At 45.3% G+C, this 23392-nt stretch overlaps 1 protein-coding gene across 1 annotated transcript in view; it reads left to right on the forward strand.

The window, feature by feature from the left end:
• KCTD3 (potassium channel tetramerization domain containing 3) overlaps positions 1-23392 on the forward strand; it is a 319588-nt gene that overhangs the window by 47368 nt on the left and 248828 nt on the right. The window contains exon 3 of the mRNA XM_086927901.1: positions 6808-6853. Coding sequence (XP_086784027.1) covers positions 6808-6853 — 46 coding nt within the window. The remainder of the gene's footprint in view (positions 1-6807; positions 6854-23392) is intronic.

Below are 23392 nucleotides of genomic sequence, written 5' to 3' on the forward strand. Positions count from 1 at the left end.
AAAAATGTGTATATCTGCCCCCTGTGAGGATCTTCATTAGTAGTTGCTGCATTAATAGACACAATTGACTGGTAGGAAATTGTTGGTTTATGGGTTTGTTATGTAATTTGGGGAGGGCAGATATACTACTGTAAGGCAGAACAATGTTTCGGACATCATGATGCTTATGCTCTTTATTATTATTTTCTGTTGTATATGCATATTGTTCTTTATGGGCCCATTAGTTTGTAGTTGCAGGGCCTATGGTGGTATACAACTGTTACAACAAAGTTTTTACAACGCACTACCATTACAACGCAGGCATTACCACGCATACCATTACAACGCATTGTGCCGGGGGGCGCTCTAGGATAGGGAATAAGTATAATTTTATATCCAACACCTTCCCTAGTGTCCACGGGGACTGGAGTTAGAATATAAAATTATACTTACCACTATCCAGCACCTCTAAGCGCTATGCGTTGTAACGGTATTCGTTGTAAATACCGCGTTGTAATAGTATGCGTGGTAAAAGTATGCATTGTAACGTCATACATCCGCCTATGGTCTTTACTGTCCTTATTGCTTGTTTTTTGCAGGCTAATTTGATTAATAAGAAACTATTTTATGTGATTTTATGTATTTATTGATAATATTGTATATAATTGTATGGCAGAAAGCCGACAAAAGAAATAATAAACTATAAAATTATTACGTCCCAGCTTTTTTCAATGTCCTAAACTCTTTTATTTCCAACTTGTGGGTGCCAGGTCTCAGAGTACCAGGGCCAGAAATTGTTCTCAGAAGCTGTTCAAAGTGCTTCTCAGAATCGCTGATGGTATAAACGTTTGGGCCGAAACATGTGCCAACACTTTTTGCCCCACTTTCTTGCACACCCTTGCCAGCTCCTTTACTTCTCATCCTTTAGTGTGGACTGAAGCCAGCTTCTCCTATGTTCTACACTTGAAGCATGTTCTACATGGGAAATATGCTCCTGCGGCTCACATGTCCTGTATGTGGTACGGTTGTTAGAAGGTCCCTGAAGAACCAACTCATGATTTCAGCGCAAGGATGACATATACCACAAGAAACATCAGATCTTATTTTAAAGATGAAGTGACAAGGTGCAGTACATTTATGGCATAATACGGAGTACATTACAATACATTGGGGAAGAAAGGCATATAATCTTGTAACTTTACTTAATTTCATTTTGGATGCTTTCCTCACAGACCCTATACAGTGGATGGTTGCAACCAACTCTAGATGGGTGAAAGCACCAATCAAAAGTATGAAAGCCATGCGCATGGGTGCATTCCAAGCCCATTAACCTGAAAGCTCGACAAGGAACAGAACATATCTTTCTCTTGTAGACTTGTGTACTATCAGGTCGAGTAAGATAACTAATCTACTTTTGATGGTTCCTGCCAACAATTGCATCTCCTAGTCCAAGTACTTCCATTTCAATGCATAGTGACACTGGTTTGTTGCTCCAATCGGCCATGCATTCGTCTATCCCTGGATGCGTATCAAGGGAACAGACTTTTAATCGCTCCTGTGGCAGTAAATTATTGTACCTTGGAGTAAATGTAGCCGCTTCCAATGCCACCCTTCATATCTCCTAAGTAAGATTTGCCTTGCTCTGTCCTCTTCTGCAACAGGCCAACTCCTGTTCCTGGTAGGCAACATTTTTACAGGAAGGTAGCGGTTTCCCATATGTCCACACCACATGGAGAAGCATAAGAGGTCAGGTCCACATAGGCTCCCAGCACGGCCCAAAACTCACCAGTTGCAGGAAAGCATTTGAAAACATTTGGGTGGCACAAAAACCTGAGTCCTTCAAGCTTACCTACATAGCTTGACTGACTCCTTTAGTCTTTTGTTTTACTGTAACATTCCCACAACTGCAGACTAAAGAAAATATGACACTGCCATCCGTCTCTGACAGCATATCATATAATCTGGCAACTCAGCGTCAGGGGCTGTTCCTCCTGTCCGTGCAGGGGTATGCCAAGACTCCACTGGTCCCAGCTGTTTGCCTCTACTACACTCCTTTGGTGCAAATATCCCTAGTGGCTTGCTACGACCTGACACAGTTAACCTCCCAGTTTACCACTGTGTTCATGCAGCCACTAACTTCATGAGGTTAATGAGTACTTTCAATTCAAAGCCTATGAGAAAATGACTTTGCCAACAATATATATTCTATCTTGTGTCTGATTCATTCATGTCTGGCTGAAGCACACAACTGTGGGGAAATGAATGCTGTCCCAGTCTTTCCGGTCCTGCAAGTGTCTTTCTGATATCAACCACTCTTGAGGATGCTTCTACAGATTCTACAACAAAACACCCTCGGCAACAAAACACCCTCGGCAACAAACATCCGAGGCTTGCAGACCCCAACAGTTTTCTCAGTACCAATCGAGATGGTGGTAATGGTGAGGTAGAGAAAATTCTGCATGCCCAGAACTACCTTGCAGTTTTCAGTAATTTTTTGACAGTGCCACTAGAATTAATTTCCTCCTCCTCCAAAACCATGATTTCTCATCGAGGCCAAAGTCCTCAAGTAAACAAATGTAGTTTGGAAAGCCTAACTGGAAATGATAACTAGAAACATCCCTGACCAACGCGGCTTTTACTCCTAATACTTGTGATGAAAGAAAAAAACCTGCCTCTACCGCAGGCTCTGTCTGTGCAATCTTTATCTGCTCACACGGCTCAATATTTTAGATGCTGACTTTGCTCAAGTTCTGTAAGAAGTTCAGCCTGATAAATTGAAGTTCCAAGGGGCTTAAAGTATTTATGCTTTCATGCCCCATGTGCATCAGGTCCACTTGTAATGTCTCTGCCTCACTCACTTCAGGCTGCTTCCTGAAAGACATTTAAATTTTCATGCTTACCATTACTTCAGTGAGGTGAAAGCCCTGAGTGGTTCAGACCCTACACTGTCTTTCATCATGGCCATGGGGATTTATCTCCCAATTTTCTTTCTGGAACCTCATGCTTCTTCGATCAAGTAGGTCATCAATGCTATGCACAATCTGTTTTAATGTGAACAGGACCAAGGAAGTACCTTCATCAAAGTCAGGTGGATAATCTATTTTACAAAACGTAGGTATGCCGCATAACGTACTTCTTTTGTGTTCATTGCCTGTGCATTTAATCACAAGGAAGGCAGCTTAAGTTGGGTTCATTAAACATGTGCCTTTTATGGCCAAATGGTGGCCAAATGGAGTACCTCATGCATTCTGGAGACATTAAGCCATCGATGGGTCTTCTTGAGGGAAAAAACTATTTGACTAAGATAATATATGCAATTATTTGCTTACCTCTTGGCCGACTAATGCTGCCCATTCTTTTTACCCAGCCATTTTTTTGCTCACTGTCTAATTTATCCACAAGTTGGAAAACGATTCTAACCACGATGATGAAGTAGGATAAGAGTACCTTAATGATGACTCCATTAGTGCTTGTCTGTGGGCACCCTGTAACATTTAATAAATGATATAGAATGGTCAAATGATTCTGAGAAATTATAAATAGTGGACTTAAAATATTCATGAAGATGTGAGTTCATGTCCAGAAGGCAATACATTTCAAATTATTGCTATTGAGAATCATAAATTGTGATAGCATTGCAGGCATACACTTCTGGCATATACCTGTAAATAGAGTCAGTCAGTAGCTCGGGCAAAAAATAGTTGCAACGCTTAATTGGGTTCAAACTCATTGAAGCCCCTTACCATGATGTCCCCGCAGGGCTTGACTTTGGACTGGAACTGAAAAATTATTTGATCACTCAATTACGTATTTTATTTCACAGCTGAGCTTTTGTTTGTGAATAAATGGAATTGGGTTTGTCCAACTCTTTGCAACATTGTACATGATTTACTTCCCTTTACATAAATTTACCCCCGATAAAGTGAGAGCTTCTGTGTTTGCTGGGAGTTGCTTTGCTTCTCCATAATTATCTAGTTTTGCCTTTCAAATCTTAACAAACACATTTAGAAATGCCTGCTGCAGTGTAAATACATTATTTCTTTTTGTATACAGTACATCTATGAGCTAAACGTGTGATAATTCAGAATACCTTTGTGATAGCAGAATAGGGCATAGGAGGCGGAATAATACACCAAACAGCATGACACGAGAAGAAAATACTCCTCTGAGTAGAGCCAAAGCTGAATCTATGTATATTGTAAGGAACTGATAACAATAGAATCCTGCAGACAACTTCTCTGTCAAGCCAGACCTAAAAAAGAAAGTTTCATGTTAGAATCGACTGGTCTCTAGTTGGCAGAGGTATACACTTCTGACAAATAGGGACCTACCTCCTCTAGTCAGGGCAAGGGGATCACATACTCGGATAACCCCAGCTCACTCCCTTGGTAGCTTGGCAGAGCAGATACGCTTATCTCAGAGGCAGTGTGTTAAGCATTTATGACCACATACAGTAATAAAGTGAATACACCGCAAATGGACACAACACAGAAGGTATTATAAAAATAAGGATGTTTATAAAAGGCTTAGCACAAGACCAAATAACGACAAAAATATACCACAATCTTAATAAATACTCTTTGGAAGGACAAAAATAATAGTTCAGGTAAAGTCTCTTCTTAGTAAACGGTTCTTTAGCAACAAAAGTAAATCTTCTTCTTTAAAGCACAGTTCTTGGCAACAATGTAACCCCCACAGGAGTCACACGACGTTGAGGCAAAGTTATCCCAAAGGTGCGGCGTCGACCGCGTGGAGCGCGACGTCGAGCCCGGAGTCGAAACAGACCCCACAAACAAAGTACCTTTGAGAATGAAGAAACGATGGTCCACGGCATCGAGATGTATCGGCGTCGAGTCTTTGGCGTCGATCGGGCCTTGGAGTCGGAGCGATCTGCAGTGGCGTCGACAGGTGTCAGGCTGGAGCAGCACTCACAGTGGCGAAGCAGGGTACGGCGTCGTCGTCGATGTCGTTGTTGCAAGAGTGAGCAGCGCTCACGGCGTCGAGAAGGGCTGCGGCTTCGATGCGATCAGCGGCGGCGTCAACACCGGGTCACTTGGAGCTGGAGCCGAACTCGCTACTCACTGGCGTCGCTACTGGCGTCGATCGGGCCCGGCGTCGAAGGTGCGGGACACTGGAGCCGTTACTCACGATGTCGAGCTGGATTCGGCGGCGTCCGTCGACGTCGAGATTGCTGATTTCTTTAGAATACTGGAAACACCACTCTCCAGTTCAAGTATATGACAAAGTCCTTTAGCCCTGTGACTTCAGCAGGAGACTGGCACTCTTCCAGTCCTTCGAGATTTTCTTGGCAAAGCTTGAAAGTACACACTCAGTTCCTCTCTCCTTGTTCCTTGGCAAAAATAAAGAAGCAACTGCAGGATTCCCCCCAGAAAACAGCACTCTGGCAAAAGGGGTAGCCAAGTCTTTGGATCAGCAGGCTTCTTGTCCTTGGTATAGGTTTCCTTGTCAGAAGTGATCGTAATTCTTGGTTCAGGGGTCCTTCTCTTATACCCCTTTTCTGATTTGATCTCTTTGTCCATGCAGGGGAATTTCCCACCCAGCCTGGGTTTGTTGTAGGTGTTGCCAGGCCGAGGCACCTGGCCTATTCACTGTGCAGGGCAGGGTCCTCAGCCGCCCAGCAGGAGGTGGAGCCAGTATTGTCACTGGCAGGAGCAGGGCTATCATTCGCCCGGCAGGAGGTGGAGCCAGTATTCTGCCAGGCAAGGCAGGCTATCAGGAACTACTCTTCCCCCACTCTAAACGCAAATGCCTCATTCACCCCACACTGACTCATTCAGACCTCTGGAGCCACCCAGCCCCTGTCACACACACACCAAACCAGCAGAGACCGGTAAATAGTTAGACAAGAAAATAGTCACTTTCTAAAAGTGCGAGTTTCAAACTCAGAATCTAAAAACCATCCATCCTAAAGGATGTGTTATTAAAATCTGAGTTCAGGGATACTAAACTCGACTTTCCACCATGCTCTCTGAGTCTGTTAGGATTATATAGTGTAATAATTCCAGCAGCCCAGTCTGGCCTAAGGAGAGCATGTAGCCTTACAATAGTGAAAAACGAAAATGGCTGTAATTCACTATTAGGGCATGCCACACACATCAGGGCTTGCCCTACCTTATGCTTACAATGCACCCTGCCCTTGGGCCTACCATAGGGGTGTCGAACATGAAGTTAAGGGAAGGTTTTGGGGACTGGCAAGTAGGTGTACTTGCGCAGTCAGCATGGCAGTACCAGACTGCATGCAGGTTCTGCAATGGCAGACCTTAGACATATTTTACTAGGCCGCTTCTGTGGGTGGCACAACCAGTGCTGCAAGCCCACCAGCAGCATTTGTATTTACAAGCCCTGGCACTCCTGGTGCACTTTACTGGGGACTGATAGTAAACCAAATAAGCCAATCATGGAAACCAATTAATGTATCAATTTAACACAGGGAGCACTTGCACTGTGGCACTGATCAGCAGTGGCACAGTGCCCAAAGCAATATTCCAGCAAAACATCGTAAACAGAGGAGGCAAAAAGACAATAAAAATGGAGGAGAGACTCATGCCAATGATGCCAGGTCTAACATTTCATTTCTTTTATTCTTACACAGGTATGTGAGGATTATTTTCTAGTAATCCAGCAAAATGACTCTCTCAGGAGTGTGAGCTCTTCTCAGTGTGTACCAACATTGTGTGAAGAGAGTGCATAGGTGGCAGTGGAAGCCATTTATTAATCTAATCTAATACCATTACTAGACAAGAGAACTTGCAAGAAAGGACACTAAATGGTGGTCAAATTAATAATAATGTCATCTTTATTTTTTAGTTTGTTGAGTGGAAGAATTTCAACACTTCGGGATGAAACTGGAGCGGTAAGTATTTTCATTATGCTCTAATAGTTTGGATTGTTTTGATGACACTAAGCACTGGAGCTATTTGAGTTGTGATAGGACACTATGAACGTTTTAACTGTCCACTTGTTTACCATCTTATGCAAGTAATCAGAAAGGAATGGTACAATTTCAATGTGGTCCCATGTTAATATGGTTAGAACATGTATAAGGATGTGCTGAGCAGGAGAGCCCTTCAAACCAAATGGTGCTCACCTAACTATTGAAATCGGTGTTGGATGGCCACAGTGTTTAGTATTTCTTTCTGGTTTTTAGCGACAGATTAACAATGTCCAAGATGTATGCTGGCAAGAAAGTTTTAGTTGGCTTCAATTTCCACTGTCTGCAATCAAGCCGTTTGTTGTTACTGGAATCTGAGTTTGTTTCTTTTTGTGCAGGGAAGTGATTTCATCAGCTGTAATTTCAGTCACTCTGTGGTTTGTTTCTTTGACAAATGTCCCTCCTTTGCTGCATATACAGTCCTCCAAAGAGGACATCCTCTTTATTTTCCTGTCAGATTATCAAAATGTTATGGAGTATGACATTTGTTAAGCAGTGTTGTTTATGAATGGAGGAGTAGGGAGGCAATTATGGAGAAATTGACACTCTTGTGGTCAGAATTTAAATCCAGCCACAGGCTAAACAGAGACTATGCCTTCTCTTTGTGCCATTGTGTGATCCTGTTGGGAATTGGGTCTCCAGTTGGCAGAGGTGTGCACCCTGTTCAATTGAGGACTACAATTCTAGTCAGGGTAAGCTAGATACACTTTAAATTAACCTGTGCTCACTCTCTGGTAGCTTGGCACAGAGCAGGGAGGCTACAACTCAGAGGAAATAGGTAAAGTGTTTGTGCAACACACACACAGTAACACAATGAATACACCACAAAAAGACTCCACACAGGTTAAGAAATATAGGGACTATTTATTCGATTAAAAACAAGACCATAATGACAAAAATCTGATGTGTAGAAGGTAAGATATGAATTGGTAAAGATTACATCCCAAAACAATGCTTAGAAGTTAGTAGCACTAAAAGGTTACTTGAGATCGCGCTGGACCAGGGTCAATCCAGAGTTCAGGCCGACTGCGATGGAGGGCAGGCCGGCTACAGGACTCACTCAGGGTCTGCTGAAAAAGTACCTTGGATAGAGCAAAGCATTGTCGTCTAGAGTCCGATGCATCGGCTCCGATTCACACAGTCGTGTCAATGCGTCAAAGTTCAGCTTTGCAGTCGGGCCCTTGGATTGGAGTTGCGTTGTCATTGAATCTCGCAGTCTGGTCCCATGTCATTGTCAAGCCACTCAGTGATGCCTTCGGATCAGCACCGCGCCGGTTCTGATTGGTGCAGTGGTGATGATTCATTGAGTTTTAAGCAAATCAGCTGCAGAACCCAATTCAGAGGCCCAGGGCTGGAGGGTCGCCTCAGGCAAGGGTAGGAATCACAGATAGCAGAGCCAGCAGCACCATCAGAATTGCAAGAAGTCTTTTGTGTCCCTGAGACTTCAGAAAACAGGACGCAAGCCAGAAAGTCCTTGGAGTCACTCTGGGTTCAAGTGAGATGGGTTCAGTCCTTGTCATCAGCAGAGCAGAGATCAGCAGGCAGCAGGGGCAGCTCTTCACAGCAGTGAGGCTGCTCCTTTTGAACAGTCAGACAAGCAGACTGGCAGTCATTGTAGCACAACAGTGCTTACTCCTGGCAAAGTTCTTCACAGGTCCAGTAGTGTACTGGGGGGGGGGGGAGAGGGGGGAATCCGTTTTTTTGTGTGGGGACAGGCCACAGCTTAATCAACTTTGTGTCAGCTCCCTCTCCTCCTTCCTGTCCAGGAAGGCTTTCAGAATGCAGAAGAAGGCAGATGAGTCTTCAGTCACACCCACCCTTCCTGTGTTTGTGGCTGTCTAGAAGGAATGCACAAAGTGTAGCTGTCACCCAGCCCAGATTTGTATTGAAGACAAGCTGCAGGCACACAGAGCTACGTTGAGAGCAGAGGCATGTTCACTTTCTAAATGTGGCATTTCTAAAATAGTAATGTCCAAGCCAACTTTTACACTAAAGAGAATTTCATTACCATTCCAAAATTCTGAAACGTGTTAGCTACTCCTTTCTAATCAGGACATACACCAACGTCACCATGGTTTAGGGGAGAAGCCGATGCACATTTGCACTGGTTAGCAGTGGTAAAGTGCTCAGAGTCCTAAAACCAATGAAAAGATAGAGCAAAACGTGAAGGTAAGCAGATAAAAAGTTGGAGGAAGACCACCCTAAGGATGACAAGTCTAACAGACCCCCTTTGGTACCTCTAGGCATTCTTTGAAGGCAAGGTATCATTGCTCCCATTAGTGCTCCACTTTTGTGGTAAAAGCATTGATGTTGCAGGCTTCAGATCTCGGAACCTTACTGTCGACTTAGGGCCAGATTTATATACATACTGTTGGGCTGTTGTTCCACCAGGGAGACTGAGTAAATTCCTCTGTTGCACTGGCAGAAGTCCCGACCGCCATATTCATAAATGTCCGCTAAACTGGTGGTCATTTAGAAAGCATTGGCAGAAACCGCCGTCACAGTGGTCCCCTTTTTTGCTGTTTGTTTCAGGGCTTCTTCAACATGATGGTGAGTTGCACTAAACAGCAAAATGCACTAACAGGGCCAGCTAAGAAGTTTGGCTATGGAGTTCCGTCTCCAACAGCAACATATAAATTAGGTCCTTAGCCATCTTCAGGGCACACTTCACTGTCTATAGTCCCACTGGACCCAGAGGGCTTCAACATAAATAAAAACTTTTGACGTTTGATGTTGAGAGCTGAAAAGTTGGATCCTCCATTCTTGGGCTCTCCATGGTAAATATCAATACTCCCTTCTACTCCATCTTACAACAATATGCCAAAATCCTGTGCTAGAGTTGAAGAAGATTCTGAAACTTCCAATGTGTTCCAGTCTTTCATCATGCTCCACTTCAAGGTCTAGGGCATCTCCTTTCTAGAAAAAAAGAGCAATATTCCTTCCTAGATAGTAGGTCAAGCAAGGTTTAACGTCTCCCTGATTATTAGCCAGACATTGCCTTCTGGGAAGATCCAACAAAATATGCTGCATAAAGAGATCGTGCCCTAGAAGACCAACAAAAACCAACACCTCCTCTCTTTTCTTCCTCGTTAAAGAGCACCACTAAGCAGGCACACTACCACCAGACCACTCCCTAATTATGGCTAGTGCTATCTAGCATGACCATATAGTGTCCCTAGTAGAATCTCTTCAGCATGTAACATTACATCCTTCAATGTTTCCACGTCCCATTTGAGAACTTTCAGTATGTCTAGAAGAGTTATCACTTGGAAAATAAAAGGCAAGATTGACAATGATTTTTCTGTGCCTAATCTGAATTAATGCACAGGTAGGCAGATGGTCCCTAATGAAAACTGACCGTTAATCCACTAAGCCAGTTTTTCATGGAGATGTCACACACGTTCAAATGCGGCTACTCATGGAGAAGTTTTCCTTCATAAATGGCACATGACAAATGATATAAACACCCCAAAGCTATAACTTTACACATAACCTTCAATACCTTTGTCTCACTTACCTGCCCTGTTATACTGCACCAAAGAAAAAGACAGATGTAAGTAGTGCAGAAAATCTATGAAAGTTTATTGATACCCCTATTTTTCATGCAACTTGAAAAAAGATTCTAGACTTTCACCTCGCTTCCCTGAAAGGCCATGAGCCACCAGCCTAAAAACCAAAAGTACTGTACCCTGGAGAATATCTGAGACAGCTCCTCCCAAACCAAAAGGCCATCCATGAAGGGAGCTCCCCGCCATCCACATTACGATGGAGGAAGTTGATACATTTTCGAGATTGTTTTAGAAACACAGACGTCACTTTTCTAGACCCTTGGCACCAATGATTTAGTCAATGGCCAACCTGAATCAGGAACCAGTTGTACTGCAACCATTTCACAACCAACTGAGCAATATTTCAGTGAGCTGTTTTTCAGGTAACAATCAATCCAATGAGACATTACAGAGATAGTCAGTGGAACCCCAAACTCTCTTTCATTAAAGAATAAACATTAAAGAACACTTGAACATGACAGATACTTTTGAAATATTTATTTGAAGTTAAAATCCTAGTCTAGTGCACACAATATGAATTGTAACTACAATAAAGACAAATAAAATGTCAGCAGCAACGTTCACCAAAAGTGTAAATTAGAGGAAACACTCTAACAGCGACAAATCTAAAGCAATCCAAGCCTAATTCTGCTTTTCTCAGCACTAATCTAATTAGTACAAAATTAAACCTATTTCTAGTTTCAAAGATGAAGCACGCTCACATATGTAATGTAATGTAATGTAAAAATTACTTATAAAGCGCAGCATTCACCGGACGGTTTCTTGGCGCTATTCACTTTATTCAACAAGAGGCAGGGAGCGGGGGGAGAGGAAATTATGAGTCAGTGCCATGGAAGAGGTGGGTTTTTAGGAGAGATCTGAAATGAAGGTGAGAGGAGGAGAGTCTCAGTTCCAGTGGTAGTGAATTCCAGAATGAGGGTGCCAGAAAGGAGAATCTGAGACCTCCGTGTTTTTTGCGCTTGAAACGGGGAGTTTGAAGGAGCGCAAGATGAGAGGAACGGAGGTTCCTGGAGGGGGTATAAGGGTGCAGGAGGGAAGAAATAAAGGAGGGACCGGTGCCGGCTAGAGATTTATGAGTCAGGCAGCCAAGTTTGAACTTGCAGCTCTCCGAAACAGGGAGCCAGTGGAGGGCCTTGAGAAGGGGACGGACGTGTTGATGTTTTGGTTGGTGGTAGATAAGGCGAGCTGCCTGATTCTGAATCAGCTGCAATCTGCTGATTAGGTATTGTGGGATGCCAACATACAGGGCATTGGCGTAGTCGATCCGAGAGATGACTAACGCCAGCAGTGCCAAGGTGAAGGCTTCAGTGGTCAGGAAGTGGGCGATTTTCCGGATCTTCCGGAGCTGAAAAAAACAAGAGGACACAGTGGCACTGACCTGGTGCTTCATAGAGAGGTCTTGGGAGATGTAAATCCTGAGGCTTTTCACTTTGTCCGCAGGTTGGGGTGGGGGGCCGAGGGAAAGGGGCCAGAAGGTGGAGTTCCAGGGGTTGGATGAGCCTCCGACAAGAACGAGCTCCGTCTTGTCGGGATTGAGTTTGAGATGGTGAGTGCTCATCCAGTTACTGATATGGCAGAGGGTGGATTGGAAATCTTGAGCCGCTTCGTCCGAGGAGTCGAGATTGAAAACGAGCTGTATGTCGTCTGCATAATTAAATGCAGTGACATTCCTACCGCGGAGGGAGCGGATCAAGGGGGTGAGGTAAAGGTTAAAAAGGAGGGGTGACAGGGATGAACCCTGCGGCACACCGCAGGTGACTCTCGTCCGGTTTGCTGTGAACTGGGAAAGACTTGATGGCGGTCCGCAAGGAAGGAACAAACCCAGTTAAGGGCCGTCCCGCTGATGCCTGCCTCTTTGACACGGTCGACTAAGATGGTGTGATCGACCGTGTCAAAGGCCGCTGACAGATCTAAGAGCACCAGGGCTTGGCTGATGTTGAAGTCAGCGCCTCTGCGAAGTTCCTCCATAACAGAGAGGATAACCGCCTCTGTCGAGTGGGCAGGTCTAAACCCAGCTTGCTGGGAGTCTAGAAAATTGGAGTCCTCGATGAAGGAGCTGAGGATGCTGGTCACATGCGTTTCAAGTACCTTGCTCAGGTAAGGCAGAAGGGAAATGGGGCGGAAGTTGCCCAAGACCGAGGGGTCGGCGTTGGGTTTCTTTAATATGGGGACCACTTCGGCGTTCTTGAACTGGCTGGGGACCACGCCGAGCAGGAGAGAGTTGTTCAAGAGGGCCAATGGAGGGCCGGGGCAGGTCGAAAAAGCGGTCCGGAGAATGGCCGGAGGGCAGCAGTCTGTGGGGGAACCAGATGAGACTTTGTGGAGTAGGGGGAAGAAGTCTACTTCGGGAATAGGGGGGAGCTGGGTCAGGGAGCGAGAATTGAGAAAAGGAGCGGCCTCTGGGAGGGACATTGCTGGGGCATACCTACCTACATACCTGTTTGTACAATAGATCTCATGTTCAGTGGAGTCACTCGGTCTACTAATCGGATTTCACAAGGGCAGCTGCACTGATAAGTGAGTGAGTGAAGGCTAAATGACTCCCATCCTGGTAGCTTTTAGGAGCAGGGAGATAATTCTATTTAGCGTGTCCCAAAATCGTCTGGCGTGAAGATTCCCCTCTACTCTTGGCTCTCCGTAATCAATTTTATTACATAATCTCATTATAAATTCTTATCAAAAACAATTGGCAGAAAGGGACCTCATGCCTTTTAACTATTTTAATTCTATGAGTTTGTGTACTTATAAAATAATGGTAAACGAGACATGTAGTATTCAGCTTTCAAAGTAAATACTGCATTGATAATCACATTGCAGAACATAAAAATATAAACTAAATGTGAGTCATATTACTCACACTCGTTTAGCATTTTAATAATCCTACATATTCGGTTTTTGATTTATTGACTTTCACATGTAAGTCATGCAGGGGAATGCTCAGAATAATAAAGACATGATATTCATGACAAAGTGAAGAGTTCATTATAAAGCGTTTCCTTATGTGAAAATAAAGAAATACACTTTTTTGGGGAAATTAATTCATTTTCTGAAACTTTGTGTACACATTTTACACCGTATGTGGTTGCAGAAACGTAAAAAAAACTATTTTCTCCTAAATTTTTTGTGAATTACATTTTGTGGGCCTCATTTAGAGTTTGCAGAGAACTAAAAATCCTCCAATTTGATGAGGAAACTTTAAAGGCAGAAAACAGATTACTCTAGTGTAGGCAAATTATTGTGTAGGAAATCAGCCAGTTGATTCTACTTCATATTTAGGGGGTCATTATGATTGCGGATTTTCCGCATCCTCGGGGCCGGCGGAAGCCACCGCCGGCCCAGAGGATGCGGAAAATCCGCAGCGGACTGACCAAAGACCCACCGCCACATTAGGATGGCTGGTGGGTCCTGGTTTCCGTCCGCAGCTTTTCCGCCGCGGCTGGCTTACAACCGCGGCGGAAAAGCTCTAATATGGTGACGGTGTCTGGAAGACACCGTCCACCATATTAGGATGGCCAGTAAAGTATGCTTTTCCGCTGCGGGTTTTCCGCCGCGGAAAAGCATACGGAACTTCACTGCGGGGGCCCGTTGCGGGCCCCCTAGGTGAAGGGGGGTGGGGGGTGCACATGGGGGGTACCTATGGTACCCCCCTGCATTTGCATGCAGAAAGCGGCAGGCACCGCGCGGTGCCTGCCTCTTTCTGCATGCAAATGCAATGCGTGCATTTTTCACATTGCCGCGGGTGCAGCTTGAAGCTGCACCCGCGGCAATGTTAAAAATAGAGGATGTGACCGCAACCCTTGCGGTCACATCCTAATTGCACAGGAGGGAACTCCGCATGCCATGCGGAGGTTCCCTCCTGCTCTGGGGTCGCGGACGGACGCAAGTCCGTCCGCGATCCTAATCGACCCCTAAGTGTTTCATTTTAAAATTATACCATTGTAAGTTCCCCCCTTAAGAAAATTCTTAAATCTTTACAATACCTCACTCCTATGCATACAGAAATGTCAAACATTTGTGATTCAAGCTTAATTTCCACCAGTGAAAAGTTACAGAGAGACTAGCTCTTATTCTCAGTTCTTTAGTTTGGAACTTGGTTATCTTTATTCATGATTGTATGATGACAGTAGTTATTGTAGGAGATTTCCCTCCCATTTATACCCCCTCAAAATCCTGTACCTTCTACCTGTCAAAAAACAATTACTGTTACACTTAACAATATCGTCTAAACTAATACAATTCTGTCAGACCAGCAAATGTGGTCATTAGTTAATGAGAACACAGTGGTATGATGTATTAAAGACTTCACACCCTATAAATGCCTACACTATGCAAAGCTGCAAGGTTTGCAAGGAAGTAGAAATTAATTATATCCATGTTCCAAATGCTTATCAGAAGTTCCTTGTATGCTAAGAATTCAGGTGGTACTGACAGCTCTCTTGCATAGACTCAAAGACGTAGCTGAATGGCAAAAGAAAAAGTCTATACTAGATGGCCTTCAGAACTGAGAATGCTGTCACCTGATTCTGGGCCAGCAACCTAGAAACTAGAATTGTTTCCTACTAAGTTTTAATATATCATCGATGCTGCCGTCAATCAGTATGGATGATTAGAAAAAGATAAAGAATCCATACCAATGCTTCCACTCCATTCATGGGAGATAAGGGTTAACGGGTTTCCAGCTTTAGTCTGTTTGCTTTTCAGCTGGTTCTTTCAGTACCTTGCCACTCTGATTTGCCCTTCCCCAACCATCAACTTCAAGTCAGAGGGAGGGTCTAGAATTGGGAAATCTAGGGAGTAACAGACAGTACCCTCACCGCCCAGCCTTTAACGCAGAGGGGCACGGTCTTCAACTGTGTTTGCACTACGAGCCACTCGTTCTGAGCAATCCGCCAGACACGTGAAGAAATAAGTCCAATGATCCTATAGACACGTGCAATAGCCACCGGCATAATTTTTCAAGCTTTGCACTAAATAGACGACATATGATATGTCTCTTGTTTGAACTGCATTTAAGCCCCTTGTTCAACAACACCATGCTCACCAGCTTCGCGTAATGCACCTAATAGACTATACCGCACGCACTATTGGGTCACCATGCATGCTGTTTCCCCAATTAAGATTTAAATCAGCTACTCCATTGGCAGCGCAAAACAATCTTGACATACTCACTCTTCTCTCACTGATACATTGATCACTGTGCTGTTCCGACCAAGGCTGAGGGCCCCCAGCCTATGAACACAGAGTGAGTACACATGCTTCCTTCTAATTTAGGAGCAACGTATAGTGCCCCTACAGTCTCTCTGATACACAGCCTCTTGTTTAATTTCAGACTGTCCAAATCAATCCCCCGCCCCCCTACCACCGCCACTTGTCTTGAGAAAGACCCCGTGACCACCGATTTGGGCACCTTAGGGTCGAAACGTCAACGCTTGTCTTAGGTCCAGCATCACCAGGATTCTATCAAGAAAAAAAGGGGTCCTTGGCTATAAATCAGAAGCTGGCCGCTAAAACATTTGTATATATCTGTACATATGTAATTGATTCCACTGTATATATCTTGGACTTTATGAGCACTACATACAAATGTCACTGAATTTCCCTTTAACACTCATTCAGACAGTCTACTCATGTATTGTATAAAAATCATTGAATGACTAAATTGAGATTAAAAAGAAACAATACAACCACTTGATCGTATGACGTATTTGTTAAAGCATTGTTTTCTGTTAGCTGGATATTCCAGAGAGCGTTCACCCCAGAGTGCATTAATAGCAATGTCAAAGCAATTTTGTCTTACCCAACAGAACCACATTTTTGTTTAACCTAGAATTTTCTGGCCAAGTGGAAGTCCTTGTCCATGGAATGCTATGTGCTTCATTTGATACAGAAGGATTTCTCCCTCCCCTTTATGGCCAGTCCTTGGCTGTTGGGAAGTATTCTCCAGTCCATGATACATTCTCGGATGGGGAAGTGCTGGCCTTGTTGTTCAAAAGGGCCATTGATGTGGTGCCCCAGGAGTAGTGTGGCCTGATACTTTACTTGAGTGTCTCTACTCCCTCATACCCAAGAAAGATGAGGTCCTAGGTCCATTCTGGATTTGAGGCTTTTGAATCTCTTCCTGCATCCGGACAAGTTCAAGATGCTGTCTCTATTAGTTCACTTGGCCTGTATTGCACAGGATTGGATAGTATCCATGGATCTCCAGCAGTCCTCTGTTCACATATGAATTCTTCCACCTCACTGTGTTATCCTGGCTTCACATGTCACTCCTAGCTCTATAAATATTGTTGTGTTACCTTTGAGCCTTAACAATCACTGCAGGTTTTCAAAAAATGAGCGTTGCGTCACCCTCCTTCAGGAGTCAATGTACTCCAGGACTTGGATGACTGGCTGGTGAAGCCAGGTACCCCACATTGGTGGTGGGCCTTTTGTTGCACACACTGACTTTGGTCCATCCCCTGAAATTCAGCAGAATTTGCACCTCATTCTGGCTCAGTGGCTGTCTTCATTAGACCCATCCTAGATTTGCATTGCATGTGAGTATTTCCTCCACCTCAGAGGATCTCAGAGGTTCGGGGTACTATCTCAAATTTTCATACTCTATTACCCTTTCGGTTCTGAAAGTCCTGCACTTTTTGGGCTGGGTAGCTTGTATCCCTTCAGTGTCACATGCCTGGTGGAAAAATATGGCCTTACAGTTGTGCCTTAACAATCACTGCAAGTTTTCAAAAAATTAGCGTTGGGGAAGACCTTTCTGCTCTGGTGGAGATATTCAGCTTAGTCTTTCCAGATCTACATTGGTAGAAGTGTCATTTCATGTTTATGATGTCACCCCTTTTGCTTTCAGCAGTACCTGGCCACCTTTCTAATGGATGCCTCAAGATGTAGTCCGCTCACCTTGAGAAGATGTTCTTGTCCTTTCAAACTAACACATTTTGCAATTTCTAGATGAGGGCCTAGAGCTTCCACTGCTCTCATTCAAATGAGGGAGGGCCATAAGAGACCACTTGGTTACAGTTTAAAATCCATGTAATGCTAACTCTGCTCCACAAAGCCAAATCACTCAGGTACAGGGTGGGGTTTGGCCCCTGCAGTGGACATTAGAAATATGGTACCCGTAGTGTATATGATTATAACTTTAATACAAGGGTCTTTACACATTATAGTGTGCAGTTCACACTGGCTTGTCATATGAATTTCAGTTTTCAAAATGTGGTTTAGACTGGCTGGTGCCTGTGTGATAAGATCTATATAGGAATGGCAATGCATTTGCTGCAGGATTTTGCTACACAAGAGTAGGATCCGATGTGGCATCACTAATGCTCTTCAGTCGAGCATTACCAGCAGAAAGGACTCCCTGACCAAGAGTTAAAATGGCAAAATATTGAACAAGTGACTACGAACACACAAGTGGCCAACATGCGATGGATTCATGTGACCTTAGAATGCAGAAGAATAGATCATTTGGACTTGGTTACTGGCCCAAATATCAATGAAGAAACTATGCAGACATTATCAATTTATAGGCTCTGATGACCTCTGATGGCTCTGATGACCTCACTCACATGCTACAGATTTCTACCCTTAGTAAGAAATGGTTATACCATCTGGACGTTTTGAGTCTCTCCTTGAAATGGTATCCTGGTGTTTTACTGATTGGACTGTGCGTGCCTTAGAATAGAGTGATGTCCGAGCTCAGCACACTCGAGCTATTCTTCGGCAGCCCGGTGGGTCTACTCTGGATTATGGATTCCTGGCAGTTGTATGCAATTTATAGGTCGAGCTAAACGGTGCAGCTGTCTCTTCTAGACCTGCTTTAATTAGTCTCTAGTCTCTTGGGGTCCAGTACATCCACTTTCTTGATAATGCTTTTCATTGGTCTGTGTCAGTGTCCTTTAAAAATCTGTGCTTGCTTTTGGCCAGTCCTGCCTCTTTGTCCTTCCTTTCTCTCTTCTGTTCCTCCCACAGAGCAGGGACTTAGTACTGTCTCATTCCATCTGAGGGACTATTTGTTTTTGGTCCTGCTCTGTTACTGTTTCTGTGTTCAGCTTCAGAGCCTTAGCTGTTTACATTAAAACGTAGCATTCTTCCTCCCACCTCCTCCTAATGCCACAGTTTTAATCCTGCTGCCTTTTTCACTGGTGCCTCCCCAACCGGGACTCCTGCTGCATTGTTTGTTCTAAACCTCTCCTCTTCGCTCCCTCTCTGGCTGTCTGTGGCTGCCTCCTCCTCCCTCCTGATTAACAAAATAGAGTGGTATATTTAGCATGGGCTTGTTTTGTCTCATTGTAAAACCCTGTCCTGAAACGCTAGAAACAGTGCTGCAAAAACATAACAAACAATGTTTGTACATTGACCATTTTTTAAATTTCTTATGAATGGGATCCGAAATATGTATATTCGTGCACAATTAAAGCTTCCAGAGCACGAGAGGATGAATTGTTTCCGCTGTGCCAGCACTTTCACTTTTGGTTTTTAGGTCTATTGTTGCCGACTTGCCGGGAATGTTGGACAGTGGATGGGCACGTGCTTTCCCTTGGCAATTTCACCTCGTGGGCGCGCACGTCCAGCCCTGCGCCGTGCACATCTCCTGTTCCACATTCCCAGCAAGTCAGCCTCTCGCCTCTCTCAATCGCGCGCGCGCACACCCACACTCATGCATGCACACACGCACGCACCCACACACACACACACGCATGCACACACGCACACTGCATGCACACACACACAAACACACACACCCTTACCTGATTTGATTTGATTTGAATAAAATGTATATCGCGCAGACAATAACCCGAAGGCATCAAGGCGCCTAACAAAGCATATCATTATCATAGGCATGACAGCATTACAGATAAGCCTGCACAAACAGCCTCACTGGGCTCTTGTCGCTGCACTCGATCTGCTGTCCTTTCGTCTCCTCGATGTTGTCTGTCTTCGCCCTTTAGCTTAGGCCTGCACTATCGAGGAGGGTCGGAGGCACGCATCCCCGAATGCCAGAATGACTAATGTCCCCTCACTACCCTCCCCAGCCCCTCGTGCCCCTTCCCACCCCGCTCTGAAGAGGAGTCCCCGGGAGGCGGGTTTAATTGCTCTCTGGGGACTGCGCGTGCCGCTCACCCTGCCTGGAAAGATAGATGAGATAGAAAGAGGCCAGATGGCTGGCAAGAACAACACTGAGGCAAAGGAGCAGCGGCTTAGAGGGGTTTCCTTCGCCTCAGACCTAGCTAATGATGAAGGACCCCGCCGCGTCAGGCATTTCCATGACAAAATATCTCCCACACTGACTCTGGGATAGAATGTGGCACATTTACCCAGCTGGTGGGGCGGGGATTTATGTGCTTGAAGTTGCATAGCAGAGCCACGGATACTTAACAAATGAGCAGAGTACACCATGGAGATGTGGATATGTGCCATTGAAAATGCCGAAGGTGCCAGCCCATACGTTCCTAAATACAATGTGCGTTTTGTACATGAAGTTAGTTGCTTCTTGTAATGTGTGCGTGGACGCTGCAGTAAAAACATGATGTGGCATAACGACCAGAGCTGCCGACCTTCGAGCTGGGTTACCGGGTTCGAGCCTCGTCTTTGACTCCACATCCTGTGGTTCTGAGAAAGTCACTTAATCTCCCGGTGCCTAGCAACACCTTCAGGTCGAGTTTGTGCTATATAAAACTGCAAAAAGCAAAACAAAGTGTGAGTTTAACTTCATAGGGCTTTTCCCCGGCATGTCAAAGCGGCTTTCCTGTGACTTTAATCATAGGTACCTCTTAGCACCGCTGATTGGATGCATAGTGATTCTCAAAAGAGGCCATGCCGAATTCTAGGCCTGCGTGCTGTATTTCGTGCCATTGTGGTGCTGAGCCACAGCTGACGACAGGCATCCACTCACATGAGACATTGTTTGCTCTCGGGTTACTTGGCACCATGGCCTGTGGCATCACTGATTAATTTCTAGCACACACAACACACACAGGATGCATGGTAATATGATTTATGATTACAAAGTGACGTTATTGCAGAATTCTGCTCCCTCTGTATGAACTCAGGGCCCCTGAAAAGTTCTATTAGTTCACCGAAAAAGCAGGTTACTCGTTTAATCGTTTATGATACGGGCCTTTTTGTAAAACGCTTTCTATGGCTGATGGGCCGCTGAAGTGCTTTGTGAATGGGTAGGTTGCTCGCTCCTCCCTAGAGGCCCAGTGCTAGATTTAACCTAGTTAAGTTTACAAATAGTCGTCCGCTGAATTAGTTTATTGCGAGTGTAGCAACATTGCAGACAGATTTTAAACTATTGTACAAGTTGCACGTGAGTGTTACCCTGTTAGTCGGTATGTTTTTAGATTGGATAATTTACAGCGTGTGTTAAACATTTACTCTTTGGTTATGAGTATTGTAATTATGTGGTTTGTTTCATAGGCCTCAGGGTGGGGGTCCTTTGCATCAGACATGCTAGGATCAGGCAAGATCCTGGCTGTACAGGTTTTTCTGCAGTAGTATGGTCCGGATTGTTAAAAATAATCTTTAATGACATGCTGTCTGTTTTGTTTGTGGGTAGCGGAATGGTTGTGTAGACAGACCTCCAGATGGCGCCAGACACCATGTTTTCTCTTTTCCATAAGTACTTTTTAGGTTTTGGCTGGCGATGCGCTTTGCACATGCGCCAAAAAACCTCTTGAGTTTTGTGTGATGGTCGGGTATACGCCCCCTCCTCCCATTGGCTAGCTCCATAAATGGAGGCTAGCCATTGGTAGAGGGCTCCGTCCGTCAATCTCGGACCAGATTCGGGGGCGTTCCCGAGATGTTTTGGCTTTTGGCTACGTCAGCCGAAAGCCTGTTCTCGGGAACGCCCCCGAATCTGGTCCGGCATTGAGCCGGCACCCGCCTTCCTGTGCCCCGTTCCCGCCCCCCTACCGCTGCTCTCCGTGTCTAGTTGCTAATTAAGTACAGCGTCTCACATGCGTATAGAAACAGAACCGGTCAGTGGCACAACACAGTCCCATATCTGTACACAAGTATACTTTCTCGAAGAGCGTGTGGAATAGATAACATTAAAATGAGTCCGTGAAACAGGGCAATAGAGAAACTACCTTACGTTTGAGAAAAGTTGAGGTAGCAATAAAAATAGCCGGCAGCCATTAAATTATGTCAGAAAGCGGATATAAACGGGGTTGGAGTTTGCAGCCAACAGTCATTGTTTTCTTAACTTTAAATTGCACACATTCCGAAGTTATTGAATATCCTTATTTATAGATGGATAAGTGAAAGATAAGTCAAAGCGCCAGGATGCCCTTGGTGGTGACAGGTCGCGCTATACAAGTATGCCACAATACAATACAAAGAAAATGGGGTTTCCAAACCAGTAGCAGCACTGCCATCTAGTGGCGAGGACCACTTATGAAGAAAAAGTGAAGTCCTTTATAAACCTCAACCTCGGTGTTGTGTTGTATTTCAAGATAGCGCTTCCATCCCTCTGCGGGGCGCTGAAGCACTTGTCCACGTGGATAGCACGCTGCACCACTTAGGGTGCGCATGTGCCAGGAAGTTGTCTTTGGATCGTATTTGTGGAGTGTTTCCAGGAGTCCTGTCCATCCCCAGCGGCTCGATCTCCTACCCGCACCAGTCCCGTTCCTCTCCCGCTCACCCACCACCTGTAGTACATGTAAGACACTCACCCGAGCCCCCACCCCAGCCGCAGCGCCTAGAAGCCCCTCGCTTCGCTTACCTGTCCCAGTCTAGTCCCGCTTGCTGGCAGTCCATCCCCAACGCCTCGAGCTCATCTTACCCGCACAAATCCCGTTCCTCTCCCGCTCACCCATCCGCTGCAGTCCCTGGAAGACATTCTCCAGTGTTGCATCCCACCCACAGCGCCTAAAAGCCCCTCGCTTCTCCTACCTGTCCAAGTCCAGTCCCACTTGCTCACAGTCATCCCCAACGCCTCGAGCTCCTCTAACCCGCACCATCCCGTTCCTCCACCGCTCACCCACCCCACCACCTGCAGTCCCTGGAAGATGCTCTCCCTCGCACCACCCGCAGCGCCTAGAAGCCTCTCTTACCTGTACCAGTCCAACCCCTTCTCGTAGCCGCGGTCGAAGAAGTGGGGTTCGGCCCCCAGCGCCCGCACCTCCGGGTGGATCCGCGGCACATATGCAAAAATCCGGAGCCACGGGCAGCTACGGAGGTACTGGGGACGCGGGACGACGAGGACATCAAGGATAGTTTGGGAGATAGCAATGCTACTGGAGCGATAACGGGCTCAGGGGAAATACATTGTGGAAATAACTGTGACAGTCGCACGGGCACTGGGGCAATAAACACCTAACTGGTAGAGCGGCAGGACCACGACGGCAGTAGAACGTTTGCCATAGAAGCATTGGTGCTGGTCCAATAACTGGGGTTGAGAGTATTATGATTATTAGGGGGTAATAGGAGGTAGTTCATACGTGGATATTATGAGCATTGGCAATACGTGAGAGGTGCACGGCGGTACAAATAGTTGATTGTTTTAATGTATTGAACACCATGTTAGTAGCACAGAATCTACATAATAGCAGTGAGACTTGGAACAGTAACTGTTGCTCTGTGTACGAGAGGGATGTGGTTAATAGTGTAGGACTATCACATTGACAGGAGTACTAGGGCACCAGCTCTTTCCTGCCATGTTCACTGGGGCGCCCTGGGCAAATAGCCGGGCTTTTGAAATAATAGCACAAGAACTAGGGCAATAATGAGTCTAGTGAGCCTTGATGGGGTGCGGCGACAATAAAAAACACACTGGGGACAAAAACTGTGGAACTGGTGAAAAAACAGATTAATGACAAGTATTGAGATAATAGGCAGGGGGCACTGGGGCATTAGCTGGGCCAACGTGTACCAAAGCAGCTGTAGTGAC

This window comes from Lissotriton vulgaris, chromosome 6 (assembly GCF_964263255.1).
Source record: "Lissotriton vulgaris chromosome 6, aLisVul1.2, whole genome shotgun sequence".
Taxonomy (NCBI): Eukaryota; Metazoa; Chordata; class Amphibia; order Caudata; family Salamandridae; genus Lissotriton; species Lissotriton vulgaris.